The 25,691-nt window shown below is 41.5% G+C and overlaps 1 protein-coding gene across 2 annotated transcripts in view; it reads left to right on the forward strand.

Annotated features, from left to right (window-relative positions):
• Positions 1–25,691, forward strand: part of LOC121278694 (MDM2 binding protein) — an 83,620-nt gene that overhangs the window by 55,901 nt on the left and 2,028 nt on the right. Inside the window, exons 16-22 of one of the 2 annotated variants that reach the window (XR_005943262.1) lie at positions 57–215; positions 1,073–1,168; positions 9,038–9,307; positions 10,420–10,648; positions 11,445–11,566; positions 12,322–12,435; positions 21,282–21,303. Coding sequence is in view for 1 of the 2 variants with exons in the window: in XM_041189047.1 (XP_041044981.1) it covers positions 57–215; positions 1,073–1,168; positions 9,038–9,307; positions 10,420–10,648; positions 12,322–12,435; positions 21,282–21,347 (934 nt within the window). In the remaining variant the exon portion in view is untranslated. Of the gene's footprint in view, positions 1–56; positions 216–1,072; positions 1,169–9,037; positions 9,308–10,419; positions 10,649–11,444; positions 11,567–12,321; positions 12,436–21,281; positions 21,348–25,691 lie in introns of those variants that run through there. The other variant, XM_041189047.1, reaches the window with a different exon arrangement.

The raw sequence follows: 25,691 nt of genomic DNA on the forward strand, positions 1-25,691 counted from the left end.
ACGTCTTCTCTTTTAACTGGTTTGTTTCATTTCCAACTATTTATATTTGCATCCAGGCTTGGTTCCATATTCACAAGCTCATCTGAGACCCTGTTGGGACTCAAGGATAGCCAAAGAGCACTTCCTGTTCAACTTGATGCCAAAGAGCTGCTGAAGTATTTTACTCCAGAAGGTTTTCCAATTGCTGAGCTCCAGCCTTTACTGATACAGAGGGGGTAAGCAGAGTTTTGCTTTTCCATTTTTCTTTTAATTTGGGGAGAAATGAAAATGGTGTGAGTAAAATCAGCTCCTGAAAGTGGTCCAATTTCATCACAGGCAAGAAGAGCTCAAAGATGACTTTGTGTGCCAAAATATTATATCCGTTTGGATCAGGATCCAGGGAATAGATAATCTGGTTCCTTTGGAACAATACCTGAGCAAAAAACCCACACCATCAAGAGAGATTGGAAGGGGGAAACAAATTAGTGAGGGCAAAACAAGTGGTGTAATTCTTAGCTTTTTCAGGAATCTGCCATCATCATCCAAGGTGATGGAATATTGCAAGTTGGACTTGTTTAGGACTATATTTTCTGATCAGTTTTACCTCTGCTATTTTACTGATAGCCTTGTTCCTGATTTGCTCCAAAATAGCTTGTTGGTACTGAAAAGCTGGCCTTTGATGCTGTACTGGAGATGAAGGGCATTTACTGTAAATTTATGATATGGTTTCCTTTGAAATTTTATCAACTATCTTAACATTTTATACTCTAGTTATAATTACAAAAAATAAAATTTAACCTGAGAAATTTTGAAGAAAAGCAGTGTTTAGATAATGGCTTTAATGGTTTCTGGTACACCCCTACAAGCTAACTTTTAAAATGGTGTTTTTATCCAATTTTTGTACAACTGATTATCATTTAAGATCAATGTTTAAATTGATCTAGATTGTTTGCAATTATTGCGTTGCATTATCATGCATTTTGTAGATATGGTTAATGAGAACTTTTTGAAAAGTTAAAATTGTTCAAAAAAGGTTATCAAGGCACAGATTTTAGCATCGTACTTTTTAACAAATAAACTTCCTGTCTTTCAGTGAAAATGAGTTTCCACTGACTCCAGAGATGACTGTACAGAAGCTGAAAGATTTGCCATTTGAGAAGGCTACAGAATGCCATTACCATGGAGTTGAGTGAGTGTGATGTTCCAAAGGCTCACATTATATAGCACATACAATTGAAGCATATAGAAATTTGGTTAGACTGCACCTGGAGTAATGCCATGGTTCTGATCCCTTTACCTAAGAAAGGACATACTTGTGATAGAGGGAGTGCAGTGGAGGTTCGCCACTCTAATTTCGGGGATCGCGGCACTGTGCTATGAGGAGAGATTGAGGAGACCGGGCCTGTATCCTCAAGAGTTCAGAAGAATGGCAGGCGATTTTATTGAAACTTACAAAATCCTTCGGGGGCTAGACAGGGTAGATATAGAAAGGATGTTTCCCCGGGCTGGGGCATCTAGAACCAAGGGACACAACCTCCGAATAAGAGGCCGGCCATTTAGGACTTGAGTGAAGAAATTCTTCCTCGTCTCAGAGGGTGGTGAATCTTTGGAGTTCTCTATCCCAGGGGGCTGTGGAGACTCAGTCATTGAAAATGTTCAAGACAGGGATCGACAGATTTCTGGATACTAATGACACTAAGGGACATGGAGATAGTGGGGAAAATGGTGGTGAGGTAGATGATCAGCCATGATCTAGTTGAGGAGGCAGTGGCATTGTCATGGGACTAGTATTCCAGAGACCCAGGGTAATGCTCATGGGCAGATGGTGAAATTTGAATTCAATAAAAATTGAGAATTAAGAGCCTGATGATGACCATGAAATCATTGCCGACTGTAATAATAACCCATCTGGTTCACTAATGTCCTTAGGGAAGGAAATCTGTTATCCTTATCCTGGTCTGGCCTACATGTGACTCCAGATCAGCAACCTGGTTGTGTTATGACACAGCAGATGGTAAATGCCAAGCTGCTGAAATCCCAGAGGGAAGCTTGAAACAACTGTCACAACTAATTTTCAATTTATATAAATTTCTAGATGCGTGCCTTGAATTCAGCAATAATAAGACCACCAAGCCTTGTAAGTTTTTATAAAACTAGGTTAAACATTTATTAATAAGAAAAATGATTTTAAATGCATACAAAGATCTACACATTGCTACGACGATAACTTCGAAATCAATCTAACTTCCAGTTACACTTTCGTTAAGGCAACAGAAAGACACAGATTTTAAAATACTCAGGCAAAGAAACATACCCTGAATAAGCGGCTTTCCAAGTGAGTTTTCTTAACTTCAGCCCTTTGAAGACAGCAGCTTGAGGCACAGACGCTGAAGGCTTTTTCACACACTTGTAAGATCTTAAGAATGTCTTCCCTTACACGCAGCCCTTGTTCCTTCTTTATACATATCTTCCTCTTTGAATGCAAATACCCATCGTTTCACCATGTCTTTGGACTTTATCTCCCTGATAATAGTTTGAAAAGGGCACGGAGAGCGGCGGGGACTTCAGTTTAAAAAGGGCGCAGCGAGTGGAAGAGACTTTAGTTTGACAAGGGCGCAGAGAGCAGGAGAGACTTCAATTTAAAAAGGACGTGGAGAGTGTCGGGGACTTCAGTTTGGGTACCTTGCTGGGAGTCGGAGCGGAGCCGACCTGCGGGAGACATTCGTGAGCTGAGCAGCGCGCTGTTTCACTGTTTCAGCTACTAGGAAGCTGCTGTTAGGGGAAAAGAGAAAAAAGCAACTGTGATGTCACAGGAAGCTAGTAAGCTGATTGACTGGTAAGTACTCAGACTAAGGGACAGTGTGTGAGAAATCAGCTTAGGACAGGTGAGTTAAGGTGGATCTATAAATAAAAAGAACTAAAACTTTAAAATAATAAACCAAAATTTGAAAACTTTAAAATTAAAATCAGACAAAGTTGATAAAAGCAATAAAAATAAACTAATTTAAACAAACATCCAAAACATATAGCTTGTAGTTAAGAAGCATATAACCTTTAGTTGTCAGTGGTACTAGCATTCAATAAACACCGTAAATTATAGCATACATAGCTAGAAAGTAATTAAAGTAAATTAACTAAATAACAAGTTAGAATGTCAGGACAGGTGTTATGTTGCTGTTGTGTTGCAGCAGTGGAATGTGGGAGCTTTTGGACGCCAAGGCGATCCATAACAAACAAGCCTGCAGGAAATGTCAGCAGCTTGAGGAATTCTGGGTCAGGATTATTGACCTGGAAGCCAAAATGCAGACACTGCGCAAAATAATAGAGGGAGAGCCCTTTTTAAACTGAAGTCCCCGCCACTCTCTGCGTCCTTTTCAAACTGAAGTCTCCTGCTCTCCGTGCCCTTTTCAAAATATTATCAGGGAGATAAAGTCCAAAGACATAGTGAAACGATATTGTTCAGGAGACAGCCACACCTCTTAGAAGGGGGTCGTCTGTTTTGGTCAGGAGCAAGGGACAGGAGGATGTGACTGTCAGTGAGGTAGGTAATGTGACTGAGAAGACAGTAGGGAAAGAGCCTCAGGCTTTGCAGTTGTCAAACAGGTTTGAGGTGCTGGTGGATGAAAGCGAAGTCTAAGATGGATGAGCTGGCTGGCCATGGCACTGTGGTACAGGAAGCCATTCAAGTGGGGGGAGCAAAAAGGAATGTAGTGATTGTAGGGGATAGTCTAGTGAGGGAGATTGACACTGTTCTCTGCAGCAATGAGCGAGAGCCAGACGGCTATGTTGCCTGCCCGATGCCAGGGTTGAGCACATCTGCTCAGGGCTGGAGAGGAGCTTACAGTGGGAGGGGGAGGATCCAGTTGTCGTGGTCCATGTAGATACCAATGACATAGGTAGAACTAGGTAAGAGGTTCTGCAAAAACAGTATGAGGAGCTAAGTACCAAATTAAGAAGCAGAACCGCAAAGGCAATAATATCTGGATTATTACCCGAGCCACATGCAAATTGGCATGGGCAAATATGATTAAAGAGACAAATGCGTGGCTCAAAGACTGGTGTGGGAGAAGTGGGTTCCTGTTTATGGGGCACTGGCATCAGTACTAGGGAAAGTGGGGGCTGTACCGTTGGAACAGTTTACACCTGAACTGTGCTGGGATGCATGTCCTTGCAAATGGTATACCTAGGGAACTAGAGAGGGCTTTAAACTAAACAAGGGGTGAGGGATCAAGCTTGGGTAGAGGTAGCAATTCAAGGTGTAGAGTCAAGACAGGAGAGCAAAATAGTAATATGAGAAACAAGGGTCAGAGAATGGCAGGAAGGGACAGAGAGCAAAAACCTAAGAATGCATCAACAGTCAAGACTATATGTTACAAAGGTAACAAAAAGACAAAACTGAAGGCTCTCTATCTGAATGCACGCAGCATTCATAACAAAGTAAATGAATTGATGTCCCATATTGAAGTAAATAAATATGATCTGATAGCAATTACGGAGATATGGCTGCAGGACGACAAAGATAGGAGTCCTTAATATTGAGGGGTACATGACATTCAAGAAGAATAGGAAAGCTAGGTAAAGATAGAGAGGTAGCACTGTTAATCAAAGAGGGCATTGGTGCAATAGTTGGAGATTACCTTGGTTCAGGAGACCAGGATGTACATTTGGTTTGGGTGGAGATGAGGAATAGTAGGGGGGAAAAGCCATTAGTGGGAGTGGTCTATAGGTTTCCTAACAGTAGCCGCAGTGTAGGACAAAGTATTCAAGAGAAAATATTGTGTGCTTGTGATAAAGGGACAGCAATAATCATGGGTGATTTTAGTCTAAACATAAACTGGAAAAATCAGATTGGCAGTGGTAGCCTGGATGAGGAGTTCTTAGAATGCTTTTGAGATAGTTTCTTAGAGCAGCACGTTCTGAAACCAACCAGAGAGCAGGTTATATTAGAGTTGGTATTGTACAATATGACAGGATTAATTAATGACCTCAGAGTAAAGGCACCCCTAGGTAGCAGCAACTGCAATATGATTGAATTTTACTTCCAGTTTGAAAGGGAGAAGAGTGGGTCTAAGACAAGTATCTTAAACTTAAATAAGGGCAACTATGTGGGGATGAAAGCTGAGATAGCTGAAGGGAACTGGGAAACTAAGCTAGAGGATAGATCAATGGAGAAACTGGCAGACATTTAAGGGGATATTTGAGTATTCGGAATAAGTACATTCCTACTATAAAGAAAACTTCTAAGGGGAGAACCCACCATCTGTGGTTAACTAGAGCCATTAAGGAAGGCATCAAACTTAAGGAAAAAGCATAAAGCTCCGCAAAGATGAGTGGCAGGACAGATGATTGGACAGAATGTAAAGAATGGCAGAGAATGACTAAAAGGTTAATCAGGAGAAAGAAATTAGGAGTATGAGAAGAAGTTAGCTAGAAATTTAAAAACAAATAGAGTTTTTACAGGTACTTAAAAAGGAAAAGAGTAAGTAAAATGAGTGTTGGTCCCCTAGAGAGTGACAGTGGGGAGTTAATAGTAGATAATAAGGAAAGGGCAGAAGAAATGAACAAATATTTTGTTTATGTTCACTATAGAGGATACAAAAAACATTCCAGTAATAGCTGCAAATCAGGAGGTGAACGGGAGAAAGGAACTTGGTGAAATTGAAATCACTAGGGAAACAGTACTGAGCAAATTGATGGAGCTGCGGCTGGCAAGTCTCCAGGTCCCGATGGATTACATCCTAGGGTCATAAAAGAGGTGGCTAATGAGGTGGTCGAGATGCTGGTGTTAGTTTTCCAAAATTACCTAGATTCTGGAAAGTAGCAAATATAACCCCACTATTCAAGAAGGGAGGGAATCAGAAAACAGGAAACTATAGGCCAGTTAGCTTGACGTCTGTCATGGGGGAAGTTATTAGAATTGATCATTAAGGAGGTTATAGCTGGGCACTTAAAAGAGCTCGAGGCAATTGGGAAGAGTAAGCATGGTTTTGTGAAAGGAAAATAATGTTTAACCAGTTTATTGGAGTTTTCTGAAGGAGTAACATGCGCAGTGGATGAAGGGGAGCCTGTAGAAGTAGCGTACTTGGATTTCCAGAAGGCATTTGATAAGATGCCACATCAAAGATTATTACGGAAACTAAAAGTGTATGGTGTAGGGGGTAACATACTAGCATGGATAGAAGATTGGCTGGCTGGCATAAAGCAGAGAGTATGCATAAATAGGTCTTTTTCAGATTTGCAGGATGTGACGAGTGGAATCCCACAGGGGTCTGTGCTGGGGCCTTAACTTTTTACTCAATGAGTTGGATGAGGGAAGTGAAGACATAGTAGCTAAATTTGCAGATGACACAAAGATAGGTAGGAAAGTATGTTGTGAAGAGGACATGAGGTTGCAGATGGATATAGATAGGTTGAGTGAGTGGGCAAAGATCTGGCAAGTGGAGTTTAATGTGGGAAAATGTGAAGTTGTTCACTTTGGCAGGAAGAACAAAAAAGCAGAGTATTACTTAAATGGAGAACTGCTGTATAATTCTGAGGTGCAGAGGCATCTAGGTGTTCTAGTACATAAGTCACAAAAAGTTAATATGCAGGTACCGCAAGTAATTAAGGCGGCTAATGGAATGCTTTCCTTTATTATGAGATAGATTGACCATAAAAGTAAGGATATTTTGCTTCAGTTATATAGGGCATTGGTGAGACCGCGTGCAGTTTTAGTCTCCTTACTTAAGGCAGGATGTAAATGCATTGGAGGCAGTTCAAAGGAAGTTTACTAGATTGATACCTGGAATGAATGGGTTGTCTTATGAGGAAAGGTTGGACAGACTGGGCTTGTTTCCACTGGAATTTAGAAGAGTGAGGGGTGATTTGATTGAAGTGTACAAGATCCTGAATGGCCTTGACAAGGTGGATGTGGAAAGGTGGTTTCCTCTTGTGGGTGAGTGCAGAATTAGGGGGCACTGTTTTAAAATTAGTTGTCGCCTTTTTAGGACAGAGATGAGGAGAAATTTTTTCTGAGGGTTGTGTGACTTTGGAACTCTGTGCCTCAGAAGGTGGTGGAGGCGGGGTTAAATATTTTAAAATATTCTTAAGGCAAAGCTAGATAAATTCTTGTTAGGCGAGGGAACCAAAGGTTATCAGGGTTAGATGGGAATGTGGAAATCAAAACACAAGAAGGTCAACCGTGATCTTATTAAATGGCGGAGCAGACTCGAGGGGCCGAATGGTCTACTCCTGTTCCTATTTCTTATGTTCTTATAAAACCCTCTCATAGCACTAAGTTTTACCAGTAATCTTTAGGGAAAATAATCACACTGTTTCTAAACTTCACCTGGCTAGGTGACACATTTCACCCCTTCTTTGAAAACAATCTAGCCTGGTTTATTTCATAATGCAAATGTTCCCTTGTCACCCGTGTTTCTAAACTTCCCCATGTTTATCTAATTAACATTTCAAACCTAACCTCTCTTAGATAAAAGCACCCAGGCTAGCTGCCTCTAATTCAATTAAATCTCTCACGCACGCGCGCACACACACACACACACACAAATCCCACTGTTACACTATTTTACAATAAATTCCAATAGCATTGAGAATTATTATATCTTCTTGACCTCTGAGCAAGGGCAGTTAGGGACAGAGAATGAATGCTGGCCTAGCTAGCAACGCCCACATCCCATGAACGAATATAAAAAAAAATGGAGGAGCATTCAAGGGGCTGAATGGCCAACTCCTACTCCTGTGTTCCCATGTGAAATGTAAGCTGCTTTATTTTTTTCTTATCATGGGTAAAGAATGTTGGCAAATAATTCCTGGAAGCTTGAGGTGAATGCCAAAGTAGCTTACTACAACTGCAAATAAAAAAAAACTCATTTAACAAAATAAAAAACATATGATGTCAGAGAAATCACCTACCCAGACGATCCTGATGAAAAGTCACAGACCTGAAATGTTAACACTGTTTTTCCCTCCTCAGATGCCACCTAACCTGTAGAGTATTTCGGCATTTTCTGTTTTTATTTCAGATTTCCAGCATCTGCAGCATTTTACTTTTGTATCCATATATTTTAGGTTTGGACTATTGAGTTTTTGGGTTTCCTGCCTCTGTTTTTAATCATCCTTTCTAGAAAATTAGTTACATTAAATCCTTGTTCTATTTTGCCACATTGAGGATGCAAGTGACCCACACATCCCTACTCTCAGCATGTTAATGTGCCCTACGCACTTGCTTGAAGGATATGTAAGAAACTGTACAATCACTACAGCGTAAGCTTTTCTTCACCCATATAACAATTTGCATTGTTATATAGCCTTTCCCAACCTTATCCCGGGTGTGGAAAACTGTTTTAGTGTCCAAACAAACATCCTCTCCTGCTACCTCCTCCCATAGCACCTCAGTGTGAATGTATTGTCAACCCTACCATTGATGGCATTTCTGATCGCCTTATCTGACTCCACTGCTATATTCACCAGCAGCTTGGCAGCGGTTAATGAAGCTTAATACCCGGTAAGTGTAAAACTGTATGTGAGAACAGAAAAGAATAATGTTGTTCCTTCCCCCGCCACAAAATAGACGTGACTGTATTATGGTTCACCTAGATCCCTAAATCAATTCCTTCTCCAAAAAGCTATCCAGCCGTCGCTTGAATCTGCTGAAACTGTATCCCTTCACTGCCTGCCACAGCAAACGTCCTCAAATCCACCACCTTCTGCATGAAGTAGCTTTATTTAAATCAGCTCCCTGTTTCCTCCTCTGATTACTGTTTATAGGATTGTGGTGATGTCCAACAGTTATCTGTACTACTTGGAATCCTGAAAAATGTGATAAGGTAAACATTCCTCTTTTCTGCAGTGTCTCCTTATAGCCAACGTCCCTAACCTCCATTATTTTAGATTTAACTGTGCTTTCATGTCAGATGGTACTTGAAGGGTAAACTAGCTTACCAGACCATTTTATGGGTGAGACCACTGATGTGACTATTTTGCACATGTACACAGTGCATGGTTGACCTGCCAAATTGTTGAGTTGAGCCTATAATAGATACTACGTGAAAAATTGCAGATATTGCCTGGACAACAGCAGAGCACTGGAAAAAGATATCGGATTTGGGAAGCTTCAGTCTCGCCTTATCCGCTATGAAACTAACACAACATGTTCAAGGGAACAGTGTCCAGTTGTTTATGGATTAAGCCCACTGCCATCTCCTGCAGTCCTTTCAGAGCCTGGAAGTGTGCCAGATGGAGAAGCTTTACAAAGTGACCAGAAAAATACTGATGGAACCACGCAGAAACGTACATCCAGAAAAGTGGAGGGTTTCTATCCAAGCAAAAGGTAACTCTCAAACAGAAATAACAACAAAGCATGCTGCAAGCATGCAGCACGTCAGGCTGCACCTGTGAAGAAGGGGAGAAGATAACATAAGAGATGTAACCTCCCGACGAAGTGCTGTGCCTGGAACTTTAATGCTTGTTTCTTGCCAGATTCTGCCTGACTTGCTAAATGTTTCCAGCATGTTTTGTTTTTAATTTCACATTTGTGGCATCTGCAGTATTTTGTAAGAACTTTATAACCACTTCTTTGTATGTTTCTGTCCTTCACTGTTATTCCTCTTGCTTTATACTGGGGGCATTTTTTGTACTAGAACCCTATTTTACACATTTCCTGCCAACTTTTGTGTTGCCTTGCTTGTTATAAACCCATTTCAGTTTCCTTCTGTATCAGACTGCTACTTTATTTTATTAGTTTACTCCTAGTTTGATTCCCATGGTTTATAATTTGATTACGTTTTAACTACTGCACATTATTTGTTTTCTACTTTAACAAAGCATTTGATGAATGCTAACACAGCTCTTGGTTTGATAAGGGGTGGGGGTAATTCAGCCTTAGTGTAGTAAAGTAAGATCATCTTATCAGAAATTGCAAAATAGAAAGCATCGAAAATTAAATGGAAGTCAGGTGAAGAACTTGTAAGCCACGAAAGAACTCTCGACCATCCACCAACTTGAAATTACCTTTGTGGCTTTGAAGCAAGCCCATATTGGAAACTCTTTCAGTGATCTGTTAAAAGGCTTGTAAGTTGTGAGAAGCAGCTTTGCTTGCAGAAATTCAAAAAAGCAAAAGCATAAAGTGTGTGAGGTTCTTACAAAGCCTTATATCTGGAATCATCTGACCTTTAACCAACCTGCTGCATGTTTCCAGGATTTTCCTTTTGTTTGATATCCAGAATTCATACTTTTTCTTAATTAGATTCAAATAATTGTTTGAAATATTGAACCAGAATTTGCGGTTTGTGATATTATTGCTGAGAGGTTTGCATAATGAAAACAGAGCAGAAAGAAAAGAGGATTTGAAATGAGATGCCTGGAAAAATTAACCTTTCTCAGAACTGCACAGATTCAGATATACCCATTTAAAACTCATCTTCATTGCCTTGTCTCTCCCAGACTTACCAAGTCCAGAAGCACAGAATCCCTCAATTCCCAGTATTCCCTTCGCACATCACGGGGAGTTGGAAATAATGGAAATTTAGTAGCTACTTTACAGGAACACTCACAAAGGCGTGTAGCTGTGTCTTCCTCCAGTAAGGAGTCCAATCGCCAGACTCAGAGAATGGCAACAAAGCCTGGCCATGAAACTGTGAAAAAGGAATCACGATCTCAGAAGCACAAAAGGGTAAGGACTGTGTCGAGTTATTTTATCACATAAGAAAGTAAATTTATTTGGCCCTTTACTTTTATATAGCAAACTAAGTGTGGCTAATTTTCACCTCTGTTACTAACTGAAGATGAGTGTTTGTGGGACATAATGCTTCTATATGAATAGGGTGGAGATTGATTCCACCTGAACTCCCCCCATCTTTTTCCCCCCTTTCTGATTTCAGCCCAAACCTTGGGCTTCTCAAATGTAGTTAACAGAGGAGGAGGACTACTTCTATAGTTATTCTCCAGCACATGTCATAGGGATTGATGCATCACACATTTAAATTATAAAGGTTACTAAATGGAAAGATGAATTTGTAGGCAATTTGTGAGCTGGTTTAGTCGACCTTTTTGCCCTTGTGGCATTCAAGCTTGCATGAGCCTTTGCACTATTTGCTTTTTTTTTGCCATTACAGGCATGAGTGGGAATTTTCCAAACTGATTCTAGGTGAGGCATGCTGCCCAATAGGTGATCCTTGTCCCCCTGGCAGCACCTGCACAATGACCTCTGTAGACAGGCATTGAGATTTTGTCACCCTGGCAGATTTTCTGGTGGAAGTACCTCTTCCCAAAGGAAGTTGGGACATCACACCTCTGGGGCCTTACTGTGATGTGCGAATGCCTGACTAACAGTTACGCTGGATAGTTCTTCAATCACAGCTGTTAGCATGTTATATTCTGTGTGGTTCTGCATCAAAGGATCCATGTCACAATGACAAGAGGCAGCATCGAATGATTGGCTGCAGCCACCAACCGTTTATTTTTTGCAGGTCATGGCATCGCTAGTGGAGGATAGTCTGTTCAGAGTCTTGGCCAACAGAGATGCATAGTTGTGCCATCTGCTGTAAGGATATTGGGACTGCCCTGAAGCACTAGGGCTGACAAGTGAAGGGTACGGTAACTGGCAGGTCCAGCCTGAAATTTGGTTGTACCTCCTTTCAACCTTGCTTTACTTTAATGCTAACCCACAGGGTGGGACTGCTCAATGATGCTGAGGACAATCCCCCTCAAAACTAATTCACCTAGTGACACATGGGGCTTAGCCGTTCCATCACTTGTCTGTAGCCTCGGTGCCTGCACCCAGGCTTTCCTTTCCCTTTGGTAATGTCTGCCACTTCTTGACCTACTTGGCTAGGCATACTCACGCTTGGCATGTCTTTTGAGGCTCCAAACACCTCGCAGAATATTTGTTTCTCTCTTATGACCTCAATTCTGTTTAATTGGCGCCAGTCCCTTTAAAACTTGCTGATATGCGGTTTCCCTTCCTCCTTCCCCCCCCCCCCCCCCCCCCAACAATTCTATGAATAATTAATTATTAAAAGGTTGAATGCTACTTGCATCTGACCGTTTAGGTAGGGTTACTCTTGCTACTGATTAAACATCTGTGGAATAAAATTAGCCCCAACATTTCAAGGTTATTGCTCATAGCTCCTTTCCTTTATTGTTAAAAATTAGTTGGCCGTTCTAAATAGTGTTACTGCACCAGTGCAGAATAACCGTGATACAATTCATGGATCAGTTTTCAAAGCGTATTTTGAAGTTAATAGGTAAGAAAGTGGCATCACATCCTCTGAACCATTTAGGAACAGTGTTTGAGCATGGACAGGTTCCTTAGTTTTTGTTTTCACTTTTGGTGTTTCGCCTTAGATGCTGAAAGAAGTTGTGGCAAAAGTACTCCAGGATAACGGAATTTCAGAGAAACACAAACCTTTTGTGTCTTGCAGTCAACGCCTATTTAAAATATCCATGCTTTACCTCAAGGTAGGTTGTCTTTAGTCCCACGTTGCAGACCTTAACCCAAGTACCTGTATAGTTGCAATATTTTAAAACCAACCTGCCTTTATTTCAAGGAACACTAGGTCTTAGAGGAAAAATGCTCAGTTTTAAAATGGTTTTCCTTGTTATTTTGGAGTAGCTTAAGTTTTACCTCAGTTATGCAGTGACCAAGTCTCCACCCTGTGATGTAATATCCTTTCCTTTCTTCGTGATCCTTTTGTTAGAGGTAATGTTACCATTACATTCACTTTATTAGTGCTGCTGATCGGAGTGCTCACTGAGACTGGTTTACTTTGTTTCAGTTTACTGTATGTACACCATAGGAACAAGAATAGGCTATTTGGCCTGTCAAACCTGCTCTGCCATTCAATTTGATCATGGCTGATCATTTCCCTCAATGCCACTTTCCTTTGATCTCATTGGCCTCCAGAAGTCAATCACCTTCTTTCTTGAGCATGCTCAATAATTGAGTTTCCGCAGCCCGCTGGGGTAGAGAATTTGATAGCTTCACCACCCTCTGAGTGAAGAAATTCCTCCTCATCTCAGTCTTGAATGGCCCACCCCTTATTCTGAGATTCTGTCCCCTGGTTTTAGACTCACCAGCCGGGGGATTACCAGTTGTAGAGGTGGTCTTACTGCCAAGGTCAATGCTTGCCAGTCACATGCTCATAAGTAACAGAGCTGTGGAGTCTCTTTGGCCATGAGCAGCAATTGAATATGAGTTTTGCAACTAAAAATGCCAAAGGAATTTTCAGTGCTGAAAGAGAAGTCATAGAAATAGATGCTGAAACCAAAATGCAAGTGAATGATATAAAAATAAGGCACAACATAATATTAGAAATAGGAACAGGAGTAGACCATTCGGCCCCTCGAGCCTGCTGTATTATCCAATAAGATCTTGGCTGATCATCTTGTGTTTCAATTTTCACATTCCCATCTAACCCCAATAACCTTAGATTCTTGTTAGACAAGGGAATCAATCTACCTCTACCTTTAAAAATATTCAGTGACCCCACCTCCATCACCTTCTGAGGCAGAGAGTTCCAAAGTGGCACAACCCTCAGAGAAAAAAATTCTCCTCATCTCTGTACTAAAACGGGCAACCCCTAATTTTAAAACAGTGCCCCCTAGTTCACCCACAAGAGGAAACATCCTTTCAAAGTCTATCTTGTCGAGGCCATTCAGGATCTTGTATATTTCAATCAAATTATCCCTCTCTCTTCTAAACTCCAGTGGAAACAAGCCCAGTCTGTCCAACCTTTCCTCATATGACAACCCACTCATTCCAGGTATCAACCTGGTAAACCTCTTTTGAACTGTCCCCAATGCATTTACATCCTTCCTTAAATAAGCAGACCAAAACTGCACATAGTATTCAAGGTGTGGTCTCACCAATGCCCTATATAACTGAAGCATAACATCATTACTGTTATGCTCAATCCCTCTTGTAATAAAGAATAGCATTCCATTAGCCTTCTTGCACAAGGAGAGCAATATATGGATTTTTTTAATGGCATGGATTCATTTTGCCCTTAGCTGGAAAATGTGGCCTTTCGGAATAATGTTCTGCAAGTTTCAGGTTGCCAGTTGCGGTGCAGCATGGTCAAACGTAAGTTCTTGGGAACTCCCATGATTATACCTGATGGAACGTATGTGTCTTCTAGCTTCCCTTAAAATAGATGTCAGTTTAAAAAAAAATCATGTGGAAGACTAAAGCTGAGATGGTGTAGCCTTTGTATGGGAAGATTTGAATGGAAGAGTGGACAGACAGCTGTAGGTGTTAGGAGATTGGGCTAGCAAGTTCTGACGGCCTTCATAACTAGCCTGATTATAATGGCTGACGAATGCACCCCCATTACACCCAGCTTCAACAGGAGTTCTTTTTTTACAAAGATGAAAATCTGAAAATTTTCGGCTTACACCGTTTATTCTTAATGCCTGGAAGCTTTCCTAAGTGTTAAAATTATACTTCATGGTTTTGCTTCAGTTGTGATTGTGATGATCCCTGGTCATTGTACCAATAACAAAACAAAGTGTTTCTTCATGCAATATGAGTGGTGTAATGATTCAAGTCACCACAAATCCAATCATTTCCCGTGAAAAGAGCAATTACTATTTCATGCAAAGCGTTGCAAGTAGTGTGTTCAAAATTTCCCTCTGTGACCTGCACAGAAAATCACCATCCAATTCCAGTGTTTCTCAGTGGCAATAATGCAGAAAAATATCAGTATTGCTAAAATGTATGTAATTGAAAGGAAAGAGCACTCTTTAAGGCCCCAAAACTGTAGGTGCTGATGGATTTTTGAAAAATATTGCAGGAAATTCCAGCAATGCTTTCTCTGTTAATAAACCAGCAGCAAGTGTTTCTCTTAGACATAGAATGAATGCTTAACTTCCAATTCGCAAGATGAAGGTGGGCTGGGGGAGGTGTGCCAGGGGTGAGGAAGATCTAAGTCAGGAAAACTAAGCATAAGTTTCAGGTATAAGTTTCCTGGTTTGGATGATATTAGATTGGTGGTCAGGGCCAGAAAAGATGAATTACAGGGTGCTCACAATCACTGCTACTAATGTTTCCAAAACTGATGTCAGCCGAGATAGACCAGGGACTTGAAATAACCTGTCTGCGCAATTATATTTTTATCCACGTCGAATCTACCTATGGGCCCGATTTTAACAATGCACAAAGTTGGGTTTTAAGTAAGTTTAAAATCATACCTAATGTATCCTTCCCATTTTCTTTGCTCAGGTAATGACTTACGGGTATAGAATTTCAATGTTCAAGATGTTATCCATTTCAGCTTAAGCATACAACTTAAACATATAATCCTGCTGCAAACATAATTTAATTTTATTGTTCAGCGTACTAAGTTATCCATTTAATGTGCCTGCCCCCTACAGCTTTTTCCGACAAGTACTCTCATTCTTTGAGGTGGTCTTTTCCTCCTTGGTGAAGAATGTGCAGTTCTTTGTGTATTTGCAGAGAGGGTGTTTCCCCTTGTGGGAGAGACTAGAAATTGGGGGCACAGATTAAAAATAAGGGGTGTCCATTCAAGAGGGAGATGCGGAGAATTTTTTTTGAGTGTCGTTAGCTCATGTAATTCTCTTCTCCAGAGAGCAGTGTGGACTGGGTCATTGAATGTTTTTAACCCTGAGTTAGGTTCTTGACTGACAAGGAGGTCAAAGGTTATAGGGGATAGACAGGAAAGCAAAGGCCACAATCAGATCAGCTCGAAAGGCGAATGGCTTTATCCCACTTCCAGTTCGTATGTTTGTATATATAATGAATTGTGGAACTTTGCCAGGATCAGAAAATATTCAGCTGGCTAATATGATAGTCTTTTATGAGCTCTTCATGTGACATGCCACTGTCCTATTGGATTTTAAATGAAACTTTAAAAGTCAGATGCTATTCAATTTTTCTGGCTTCAGTCTTCCTACCGCTTCACCTTGATGCTGTCTTACAGTATCTTAGATTTCCTTTCCCTGTTTTCCCCAAATATTTTATAGAACCCCTGGTCTCTGATGGCCCACAGTGCTGAAAATATCATGTTATCCCCACCTTCTCCTTTCACACCACTGGAAGATACCATTTTGTTAAAAGCTAATTGAGAGAACTAATTATTAATGCTGCCAGAAGGATATAAACAGGATGTGCCGTATAAACCGAATGTACAGATCATTCCATGATCCTGCTCTCCCAGTTACTCGTCACATTTGTAGGAAATATGAGTCAGAGATCGGGCTTACAATATTGTAGCTCGGATTCATTAATACAGTGTTCCTGTATGTGCAGCCCTGTTATGGAAGTGCACAGTTGTCCCTTGCATAACAAGAGGGTTGTGAGTTAAATCTTTGTACTTACTGCATCATATAATTATTCTTCAAAACATGTAACTTCCAATTCCTGTCATAGAATTTTTTGTCAGAGAAACTGGCCAACAATGCTAGTGATTTGCTCCACATGAGCCACTTGTTCTAATTCTACCTGTTTTCTCTCTCCCTGTACAAACCTATGCAAAAGGACAAGAAAATGTTAACTGTTCATCAAACCAACCACATCCTGGATTTGGGGTAACTTTTGCACACAATTGCCCCACTTTTCTCCCACCCCCTGCAGCCAGGCAATCATCTAGGGGAGAGAAAAAAGCCCTTGAGCTCTGGGAAATTTCTCTCTGACCTCTGAGGACATTTGACCAATTTCCAGGACACCATGCTGACTGGATTGCATAACTCCCAATGACCCACCTGCTTCCTATTTGTAGATATATTTGCCATTCTCTGGAACTTACTTAGCTGTCTTCTGCATGTTTGACCAAAATCCACACACACTGGCTGTTACTCTTACTACAAATGTCAACAAATTTCTGAGAAGTATTTCCTACCTAACATAGTTCCATGTTTTTGTAACAGACTTGTGGCCATTGGTCCTCTCCAATTTATATTTAACTACTATCCTATCCGCTTGGACTGATTCTAATCCTTTCATTATATAAAAGACCTCAATTAATGCCATCGAAGTCTACGTTTAACCAAAGTGCAAATTCTCTCCAGCTGTCAGTCTGTCTTGATAACTGAAGGCCCTTGCATTAGGCATCAGCCTAGCAGGTCTCCATTGAATCTTTTCCAGGGCTTCGGCACTCTCTGCAAATACCCTTCACATTCTTCTTTTCAAGCAAAGAATTTATGGAGCCTGTCTCAATTGTTTGAAGCTGTGGATCCCACATTCCAAAAGAAAAGCTTTTGAACTTTCTGTTTAATTCTTAACTCGTTGAAGTTATAACTTGAGAATTTCAATGTGCTTAGAAATTCTTGCCCTCCTCCAGCATAACCAGTTGGGTATTTTCTGATCATTTAAGTGTTCCACCATTCATCATGCATACAGAAAACTGTATGCTTCTTTCTCAAGGGATGAAGGCTAGCCTTGAAGAAAGCAAGTAACTTGGCAAGGAGCTGATGGAGGGAGCAAGATGCTAGACAGACAAGTTGGTATGCTGGCCAATAAAGTAAAACTCTGATTGCATTAGTGAGGATGAGGAGGCAATAGTAGGAAATTTTAGTCAACATCTAGGATGGGGTTTCAACCAATTACTGGCGAAGAATTGAGCACTCAAGACGCCAAACCAATTTGGTTTAAAATTAATCTCTATTGAAAGGGTGTCTGTTTTTCTCTGAAGCTATTCTGTTAGCTAATGGTTTGAGAACAGATTCATCTAGCCGGTATTTACTTCAAAGATTAAATTTAATAATTGATAATTAAGAAGTAAATTGATTGCGAAGTAAAGATGTGCAGTTTGAAGAATGGAAACGTCTCACAGTTTAGTTTTGGGAGCACAATGAAGGCATGGGGCTAGGCAGCAGTAGGAAGGAGTACAACATTGCAGTTTTCCAATATGGTAATCATCTGATTGGGAAGAAACATAGAAAATAGGAGTAGGCCATTTGGCCCTTCGAGCCTGCTCCACCATTCACTATGACTATGGCTGATCGTCCAACTCAGTAGCCTGCCCCCGCTTTCTCCCCATATCCTTTGATCTATTTCGCCCCAAGAGCTATATCTAACTCATTCTTGAAAACATACAATGTTTTGGCCTCAACTATGGTAACGAATTCCACAGGCTCACAACTCTCTGGGTGAAGAAATTTATCCTCATCTCAGTCCTAAATGTTCTACCCTGTATCCTCAGATTGTGACCCCTGGTTCTGGACTCCCCCACCATCGGGAACATCCTTCCTGCATCTACCCTGTCTAGTCCTGTTAGAATTTTGTAGATTTCTATGAGATCCCCCCTCATTCTTCTGAACTCCAGCGAATATAATCCTAACCCACTCAATCTCTCCTCATATGTCAGTCCCGCCATCCCAGGAATCAGTCAGGTAAACTGCTGCACTCCCTCTATAGCAAGAACATCCTTCCTCAGATAAGGAGACCAAAACTGCACACAATATTCCAGGTGTGGTCTCACCAAGGCCCTGTATAATTGCAGCAAGACATCCCTGCTCCTGTACTTGAATCTTCTCACTATGAAGGCCAACATACCATTTGCCTTCTTTACCACCTGCTGCACCTGCATGCTTACCTTCAGCCACTGGTGTACGAGGACACCCAGGTCTCGTTGCACGTTCCCCGCTCTCAATTTATAGCCATTCAGATAATCTGCCTTCCTGTTTTTGCTGCCAAAATGGATAACCTCACATTTATCCACATTATACTGCATCTGCCATGCATTTGCCCACTCACTCAGCTTGTCCAAATCAAACTGAAGCATCTCTACATCCTCCTCACAGCTCACCCTCCCTCCCATCTGCAAATTTGAAGATATTACATTTAGTTCTCTCATCTAAATCATTAATATATATTATGAATAGCTGGGGTCCCAGCACCGATCCCTGCAGTATGCCACTAGTCACTGCCTGCCATTTGGAAAAAGACCCGTTTATTCCTACTCTTTGTTTCCTGTCTGCCAACCAGTTTTCTATCCATCTCAAAACACTACCCCCAATCCCACGCGCTTTAATTTTACATGCCAATCTTTTATGTGGGACTTTGTCGAAAGCCTTCTGAAAGTCCAAATAAACCACATCCACTGGCTCCCCTTCATCAACTCTACTAGTTACATCCTTGAAAAATTCCAGTAGATTTGTCAAGCATGATTTCCCTTTCGTAAATCCATGCTGACTCTGTCCGATTCTGCCACTGTTTTCCAAGTGCTCAGCCATTAAATCTTTTATAATGGACTCTAGAATTTTGCCCCATTACTGACGTCAGGCTGACTGGTCTATAATTCCCTGTTTTCTCTCTACCTCCCTTTTTAAATAGTGGGCTTACATTAGCTACCCTCCAATCTGTAGGAACTGTTCCAGTGTCTATAGAATCTCAGAAGATGACCACCAATGCATCCACTATTCTAGTGCCACTTCCTGAAGTACTCTGGGATGTAGATTATCAGGCCCTGGGGATTTATCGGCCTTCAATCCCATCAATTTCTCCAACACCATTTCCCTACTAATACTGATTTCTTTCAGTTCCTCCCTCTCACTAAACCCTGTGTTCCCCAACATTTCTGGTATTTTATTTGTGTCCTTCTTTGTGAAGACAGAACCAAATTATGTGTTTAGTTGGTCAGCCATTTCTTTGTTCCTCATTATAAATTCCCTTGTTTCTGACTGTAAGGGACCTACGTTTGCCTTCATCAATCTTTTTCTCTTCACATACCTATAGAAACTTTGTTCCCCGCAAGCTTACTCTCGTACTCTATTTTCCTCTTCTTAACCAATCCCTTGATCCTCCTTTGCTGAATTCTAAATCCTCAGGTCTGTTTTTTCTGGCCAATTTGAATGCCTCTTCCTTGGATCTAATACTATCTCTAATTTCCCTTGTAAGCCATGATTTGGCTACCTTTCCTGTTTTACTTTTGTGCCAGACAGGAATAAACAATTGTTGCAGTTCACCCATGCTCTCTTTGAACGTTTGCCACTGCCTATCCACCGTCATCCCTTAAAATAAAGTTTCCCAATCCATCATTGCCAACTCACGCCTCATACCGTCAGAGTTTCCTTTATTAAGATTCAGGACCCGAAACTCAGAATCACTACGTCATTGATATAAAAGCAAAAAACTGCGGATGCTGGAAATCCAAAACAAAAACAGAAACAGAAATACCTGGAAAAACTCCAGCAGGTCTGGCAGCATCGGCGGAGAAGAGCACAGTTGACGTTTCGAGTCCTCATGACCCTTAAACAGAACTAAGTAAAAATAGGAAAGGGGTGAAATAAGTAATAATAAATTATTTCACCCCATTCCTATTTTTACTTAGTTCTGTTGAAGGGTCATGAGGACTCGAAACGTCAACTGTGCTCTCCTCTGCTGATGCTCCCAGACCTGCTGAGTTTTTCCAGGTATTTCTGTTTCTGTTTTTGTTTTCAACTACGTCACTCTCCGTCCTGATGAAGAATTCTATCATATTATGGTCACTCATCCCCAAGGGGCCTCACAAAACTAGATTGCCAATTATTCCTTTCTCATTATACGATACCCAGTCCAGGATGGCCTGTTCTCTAGTTGGTTCCTCAACGTATTGGTCCAGAAAACCATCCTGTATACACTCCAGGAATTCCTCCTCTACGGTATTATTACTAATTTGATTTGCCCAATCTATATGTCGATTAAAGTCACCCATAATTACAGATGTTCCTTTACTGCATGCGTCTCTAATTTCCTGTTTAATGCCATTCCCAACATCACCACTACAGTTTGGGGGTCTATATACAATCCCCACTAATGTTTTTTTGCCCCTTAGTGTTTCTCAGCTCTACCCATACAGATTCCACAGCATCGGAGCTAACATCTTTCCTCACTATTGCGTTAATTTCCTCTTTAACCAGCAATGCAACTCCACCACCTTTTCCTTTTTGTCTGTCCTTCCTAAGTACTGAATACGCCTGGATGTTCAGTTCCCATCTCTGGTCACTCTGCAGCCATGCCTCCATAATCCTGACTCGATCATATCTGTTTACATCTATTTGTGTGGTTAATTCATCGACTTTATTGCGAATGCTCCTCGCGTTAAGGCACAAAGCCTTCAGGCTTGTCTTTTTAACATTACTTGTCCTGTTCCCACTATCTTTCACTGAGGCCCTGTGTGGTTCTTGCCCTTGATTATTAATGATGCTCTGTTTCTCAGCATTCATTTTGGTTACAAATAATTGAGAAACTATATGTATAAAAACTGTGGAATGCTGTTATCGTTTGAAAATATTGAACCTGATGCTGTAATGCCATTTTATAAAACTTCACATGACCTATGCACTTCCTAATTGAGCTTTATATATAGGATTTAAAAACATCACACGGACTACATGAAGAAATGAAAAAGACTGCAAATAATAACGTGCGGCAGGTGAGCATAATTATTTTGTAAAGAAAACTTTCTACTGTCGTTTTTAAAATTCTCCTGTGTTTGGGTGTCAGATTCCTCCTCCCCTAGTGTAAAGCTGCAATGGCCACACTTGTGCTTGCTAAAAGTAACTTATCATAGTCTCTGCCCTTTTCAATACAGTACTCCTGTAACCATAATTGTGACATAAGGAATCGAACATTTCTTTAATTAGCTCTATTAATTTCAATTCATGATCATTTTTAAGAGAGTACCCATCTAACCTTGGTGCTGCCCAAATACATGATGGAATGGCCTTGACACTACAGTGTCCCAGACTTTGGCTGAAAAAAACTTTTGACAAACCTGTGCTACCAGTTCAAAAATATTCTGCAAGCTCCTTCTCAGGATTTCAGTAGGGAAATCTTATATTTCCATTCATTTGTTGTAGAGCCCAAACAATGGGATTTATTGTGGGCTGTCCTCAACATGCTCTTATAATGGGGCAGGAAGAAGCAATGACAGAGACCTGTAGGCTTGCAATGCACCAAATGAACAGAAATGCAGCTCTGAGTTACCCTTCCATCGGCCTACAGACTGAAATGATCATAACTCCAAAAAAAGCAAAGAAGCAATGATTTAACAGGTGTAGCAGGAACGCTGTGTCCCATTGCAAACAAACCTTCAAACTTCCTCTCTGAAACAGAAACAGACCTGCTTTAGAATGTTGGACTTATCACTACATATTTTTACTGCAAGTGCTTTTTACTTCTACCCCTACTCTTGATGCTTCAATGTGCTGTTGTTAAATCTTTCCTAGTGCTGTTTCAAGGTGTTATCTGAGCGCTAGGTCCACCCAGGCATAATTTTCAGCCAGGTGCTTTGTGACTGCAGTTCTGTGGACAGCCTAGTCCTGTGTCTTAATGCCTTTGTGAAATGACTTCTGAGGGAAGGGAGCAGGCGCAAAATACCACATGGGCTGTCACCAGGAAAGGGGGCGGCATCATGAAGACGGATTCTAGCTGTGCTAATATTGCTGGGTCCTGGGTCCGAGTACCTGCTGATCAGCATGAGGGAAGACCTGCCCTGAAGACCCTGAGTGATTGCACCTTTGTCTCCAAACATGCTTGAGGGACATTGGCCAACGCATCCAGTTTGGATGTGGTGACTGATCTGGAAACCTTGCCCTCGACGGGAGGGGCAGTTGCAGATAAATGTTGTGGCGACACCAGCTCCAGGTAACACCGTAATGTGTCAAACTCTCTTTCTCTGACTTTACCACTGAGGATGACATGACATTGTACCCCCTGGCCATCTGCCTGCCAGTGCCTTCACACGAGTGTGATGATTATTCACCCTTTCTCACCCACCTTGCACTCCACCCCCCCCCCCCCCCCCCCCCCCCCCCCACCCGGTGCACCTGAAGTATATTAGGCACCATGCGTGCCTTTGACTGTTTAGATTAGCTGATGCCACAGTAGTAACACCATGACCTGAAGGCAGGCAAAAGTCACTCTTTGCCTCTGTTCCAATGGTGTAGTTGGAAATTCTGACCCAAATGTATCATCTTTTTTAAAAAAGGAAAAGTAACAAAATTTGAAATCCAATAAATGATGCGTCAAATGCCTAAAATTTTAATGGTTATATTTGTACCTTTTGGAGTTTTCAATTTGTGAAGACAAATTATGACAATAATCACTGGTCTTTTGTGGGGAATTTGGAGAGCTCCCATGGACATTTGCAGAGAATTTCCCATTCTTGGCAGCGAATTATTGGTTCCAGTGAATATATTGTGGCTTCACTACAATGCACATCATAGTTGTAATCAACTGTAACAACCTGAAATCACACCCTTGAAGTTATTAGGCACAGTTGGTGATTAATTGAGTTAGTTGCAGTAGTAATTACTTACGTAACTGTGGCAGAAATTCAATTGGGGGGAATTGAGGACTAATGAAATCGTGAACAATTGTAGCAGTGCGGCTGTCTTTTTTTTTTTCATTTATTCATTCACAGAATGTGGGCTTCACTGGCTGGGCCACCATTTATTGCCCATCCCTAGTTGTCCTTGAGAAGGTGGTGGCGAGCCGCTGCCTTAAACTGCTGCAGTCCATGAGGTGTAGGTACACCCACAGTGCTGCCAGGAAGGGAGTTCCAAGATTTTTACCAGCGACAGTGAAGGAACGGTAATATATTTCCAAGCCAGGCTGGTGAGTGGCTTGGAGGGGAACTTGCAGATGGTGGTGTTTCCATTGATCTGCTGCCCTTGTCCTTCTAGATGGCAGTGGTCGTGGGTTTGGAAAGTCCTGTCGAAGGTGCCTCGGTAACTTCCTGCAGTGCATCTTGTAGATGATACACACTGCTGCTACTGTGCATCAGCGGTGGAGGGAGTGAATGTTTGTGGTTGTGGTGCCAATCAAATGGGCTGCTTTGTTCTGGATGGTGTCAAACTTCTTGAGTGTTGAGGGAGCTGCACTCATCCAGGCGAGTGGGGAGTATTCCATCACACTCCTGACTTGTGCCTTGTAGATGGTGGACAGGCTTGGGGAGTCAGGAGGTGAGTTACTCGTCGCACTATTCCTAGCCTCTGACCTGCTCTTGTAGCCACAGTTTTTATATGGCTAGTCCAGTTCAGTTTCTAGTCAATGGTAACCTCCAGGAAGTTGATAGTAGGGGATTCAATGATGATAATGCCATTGAACATCAAGGGGCGATGGTTGGATTCTCTCTTGTTGGCGATGGTCATTGCCTGACATTTGTGTGGCGAATATTACTTGCCACTTGTCAGCCCAAGCCTGGATATTGTCCAGGCCTTGCTGCATTTGAACATGGGCTGCTTCAGTATCTGAGGAGTTGTGAATGATGCTGAATATTGTGCAATCATCAGCGAACATGCCCACTTCTGACCTTATGATGGAAGGAAGGTCATTGATGAAGCAGCTGAAGATGGTTGGGCCAAGGACACTACCCTGAGGAACTCCTGCAGTGATGTCCTGGGTCTGAGTTGACTGACCTCCAACAACCACAACCATCTTCCTTTGTGCTAGGTATGACTCCAACCAGTGGAGAGTTTTCCCCCTGATCCCCATTTTCTCCAGTTTTGCTCGGGCTCCTTGATACCACACTGTCAAATGCAGCCTTGATGTCAAGGGCAGTCACTCTCACCTCACCTCGGGGGTTCAGCTCGTTTGTCTGCATTCATGTTTCATTTTCTTCAGTGACCGACTTAGATGAACCTAGTTCTTGGGAGAGAATGGTTAGATTTTGGTTAGGTTTCTGGATTATCTCATCCTGTATCCAAATTTTAGAGATTATCAGAGATTGTTCATATCATTAGGTCAAATTGTTTATAGTACTGTGATGCAATGTCAGGGCATGAAACAAGTTCCTGCCACAATGGCATGCACAGCCATCCAATAGGATAACCTTTGTGCAATAGAACAAAAGGAATCAATGACTTTGCTATGGTGAGCTATGCTGGTAATATATAGGACAAGTTTAAAACTAGTTTAATTAAGGGAAGAAAGCAAGCAATCTGAGCTGGTGATGTGGTCAGCAGTGGAAGAAAATGATAAAAGCAAATTACTGCGGATGCTGGAAATCAAACAAAAACAGAAAATTCTGGAAAAACTCAACAGGTCTAACAGCATCTGTGGAGAGAAAAATGGAAGTTAATGCTTCGAGATGGTGTGACTCTTCTTCAGAGCTACTGAGCGAGTGGAAGAAAATGACCTGTTAATGCTGGATCCCTGTTCATTTTTACCTGTGTCAAATTTTCCATCAGAAACATCCTCTTACTTGAAGGTTTTAATGTGCCACATTTTTCATCATTACTACCAAAGCAACATTAGACCCTAATAACATCTCTACACAAGTATCCAAGGTTTCCAGGCCTGGCGGTATTGCTTGAACATTAAATTGGGCTACAATCAATCATTGGGCAATCTACTTCACTCTTCCTTACTGAAACCAGAGCTCAGACACTGGGCACTTCCTTCTTTGAACTACGCGGCTAACAAAGTCCTGTAGCAGCGGTGATATTGTACCCTCTCCTTTGACAGGTCTTTGTCCCAGCTGGACCATGGAAAAAACGTGTCGGGGTCAGCAGTACATCAATGGAGTGGGCAGGCATGGAGGAAACTTTTTTTTTTACTGTGAGTTGTTGTGATCTGGAATGCACTGTCTGAAAGGACGGCGGAAGCAGATTCGCTCACAATTCTCGGAATGGAATTGGATAATACTTGAAGGAAAATCAAACTGCAGGGTTATGGTGAGAGTGGGGGTAAAGGAATAACTGGATAGCTCTACCAAAGGACTTGCACAAGCATGATGGGCCGAATGGCTGCCTCCTGTGTTGTATGGTTCTCT

Source organism: Carcharodon carcharias, chromosome 6 (genome assembly GCF_017639515.1).
Source record: "Carcharodon carcharias isolate sCarCar2 chromosome 6, sCarCar2.pri, whole genome shotgun sequence".
Lineage (NCBI taxonomy): Eukaryota > Metazoa > Chordata > Chondrichthyes > Lamniformes > Lamnidae > Carcharodon > Carcharodon carcharias.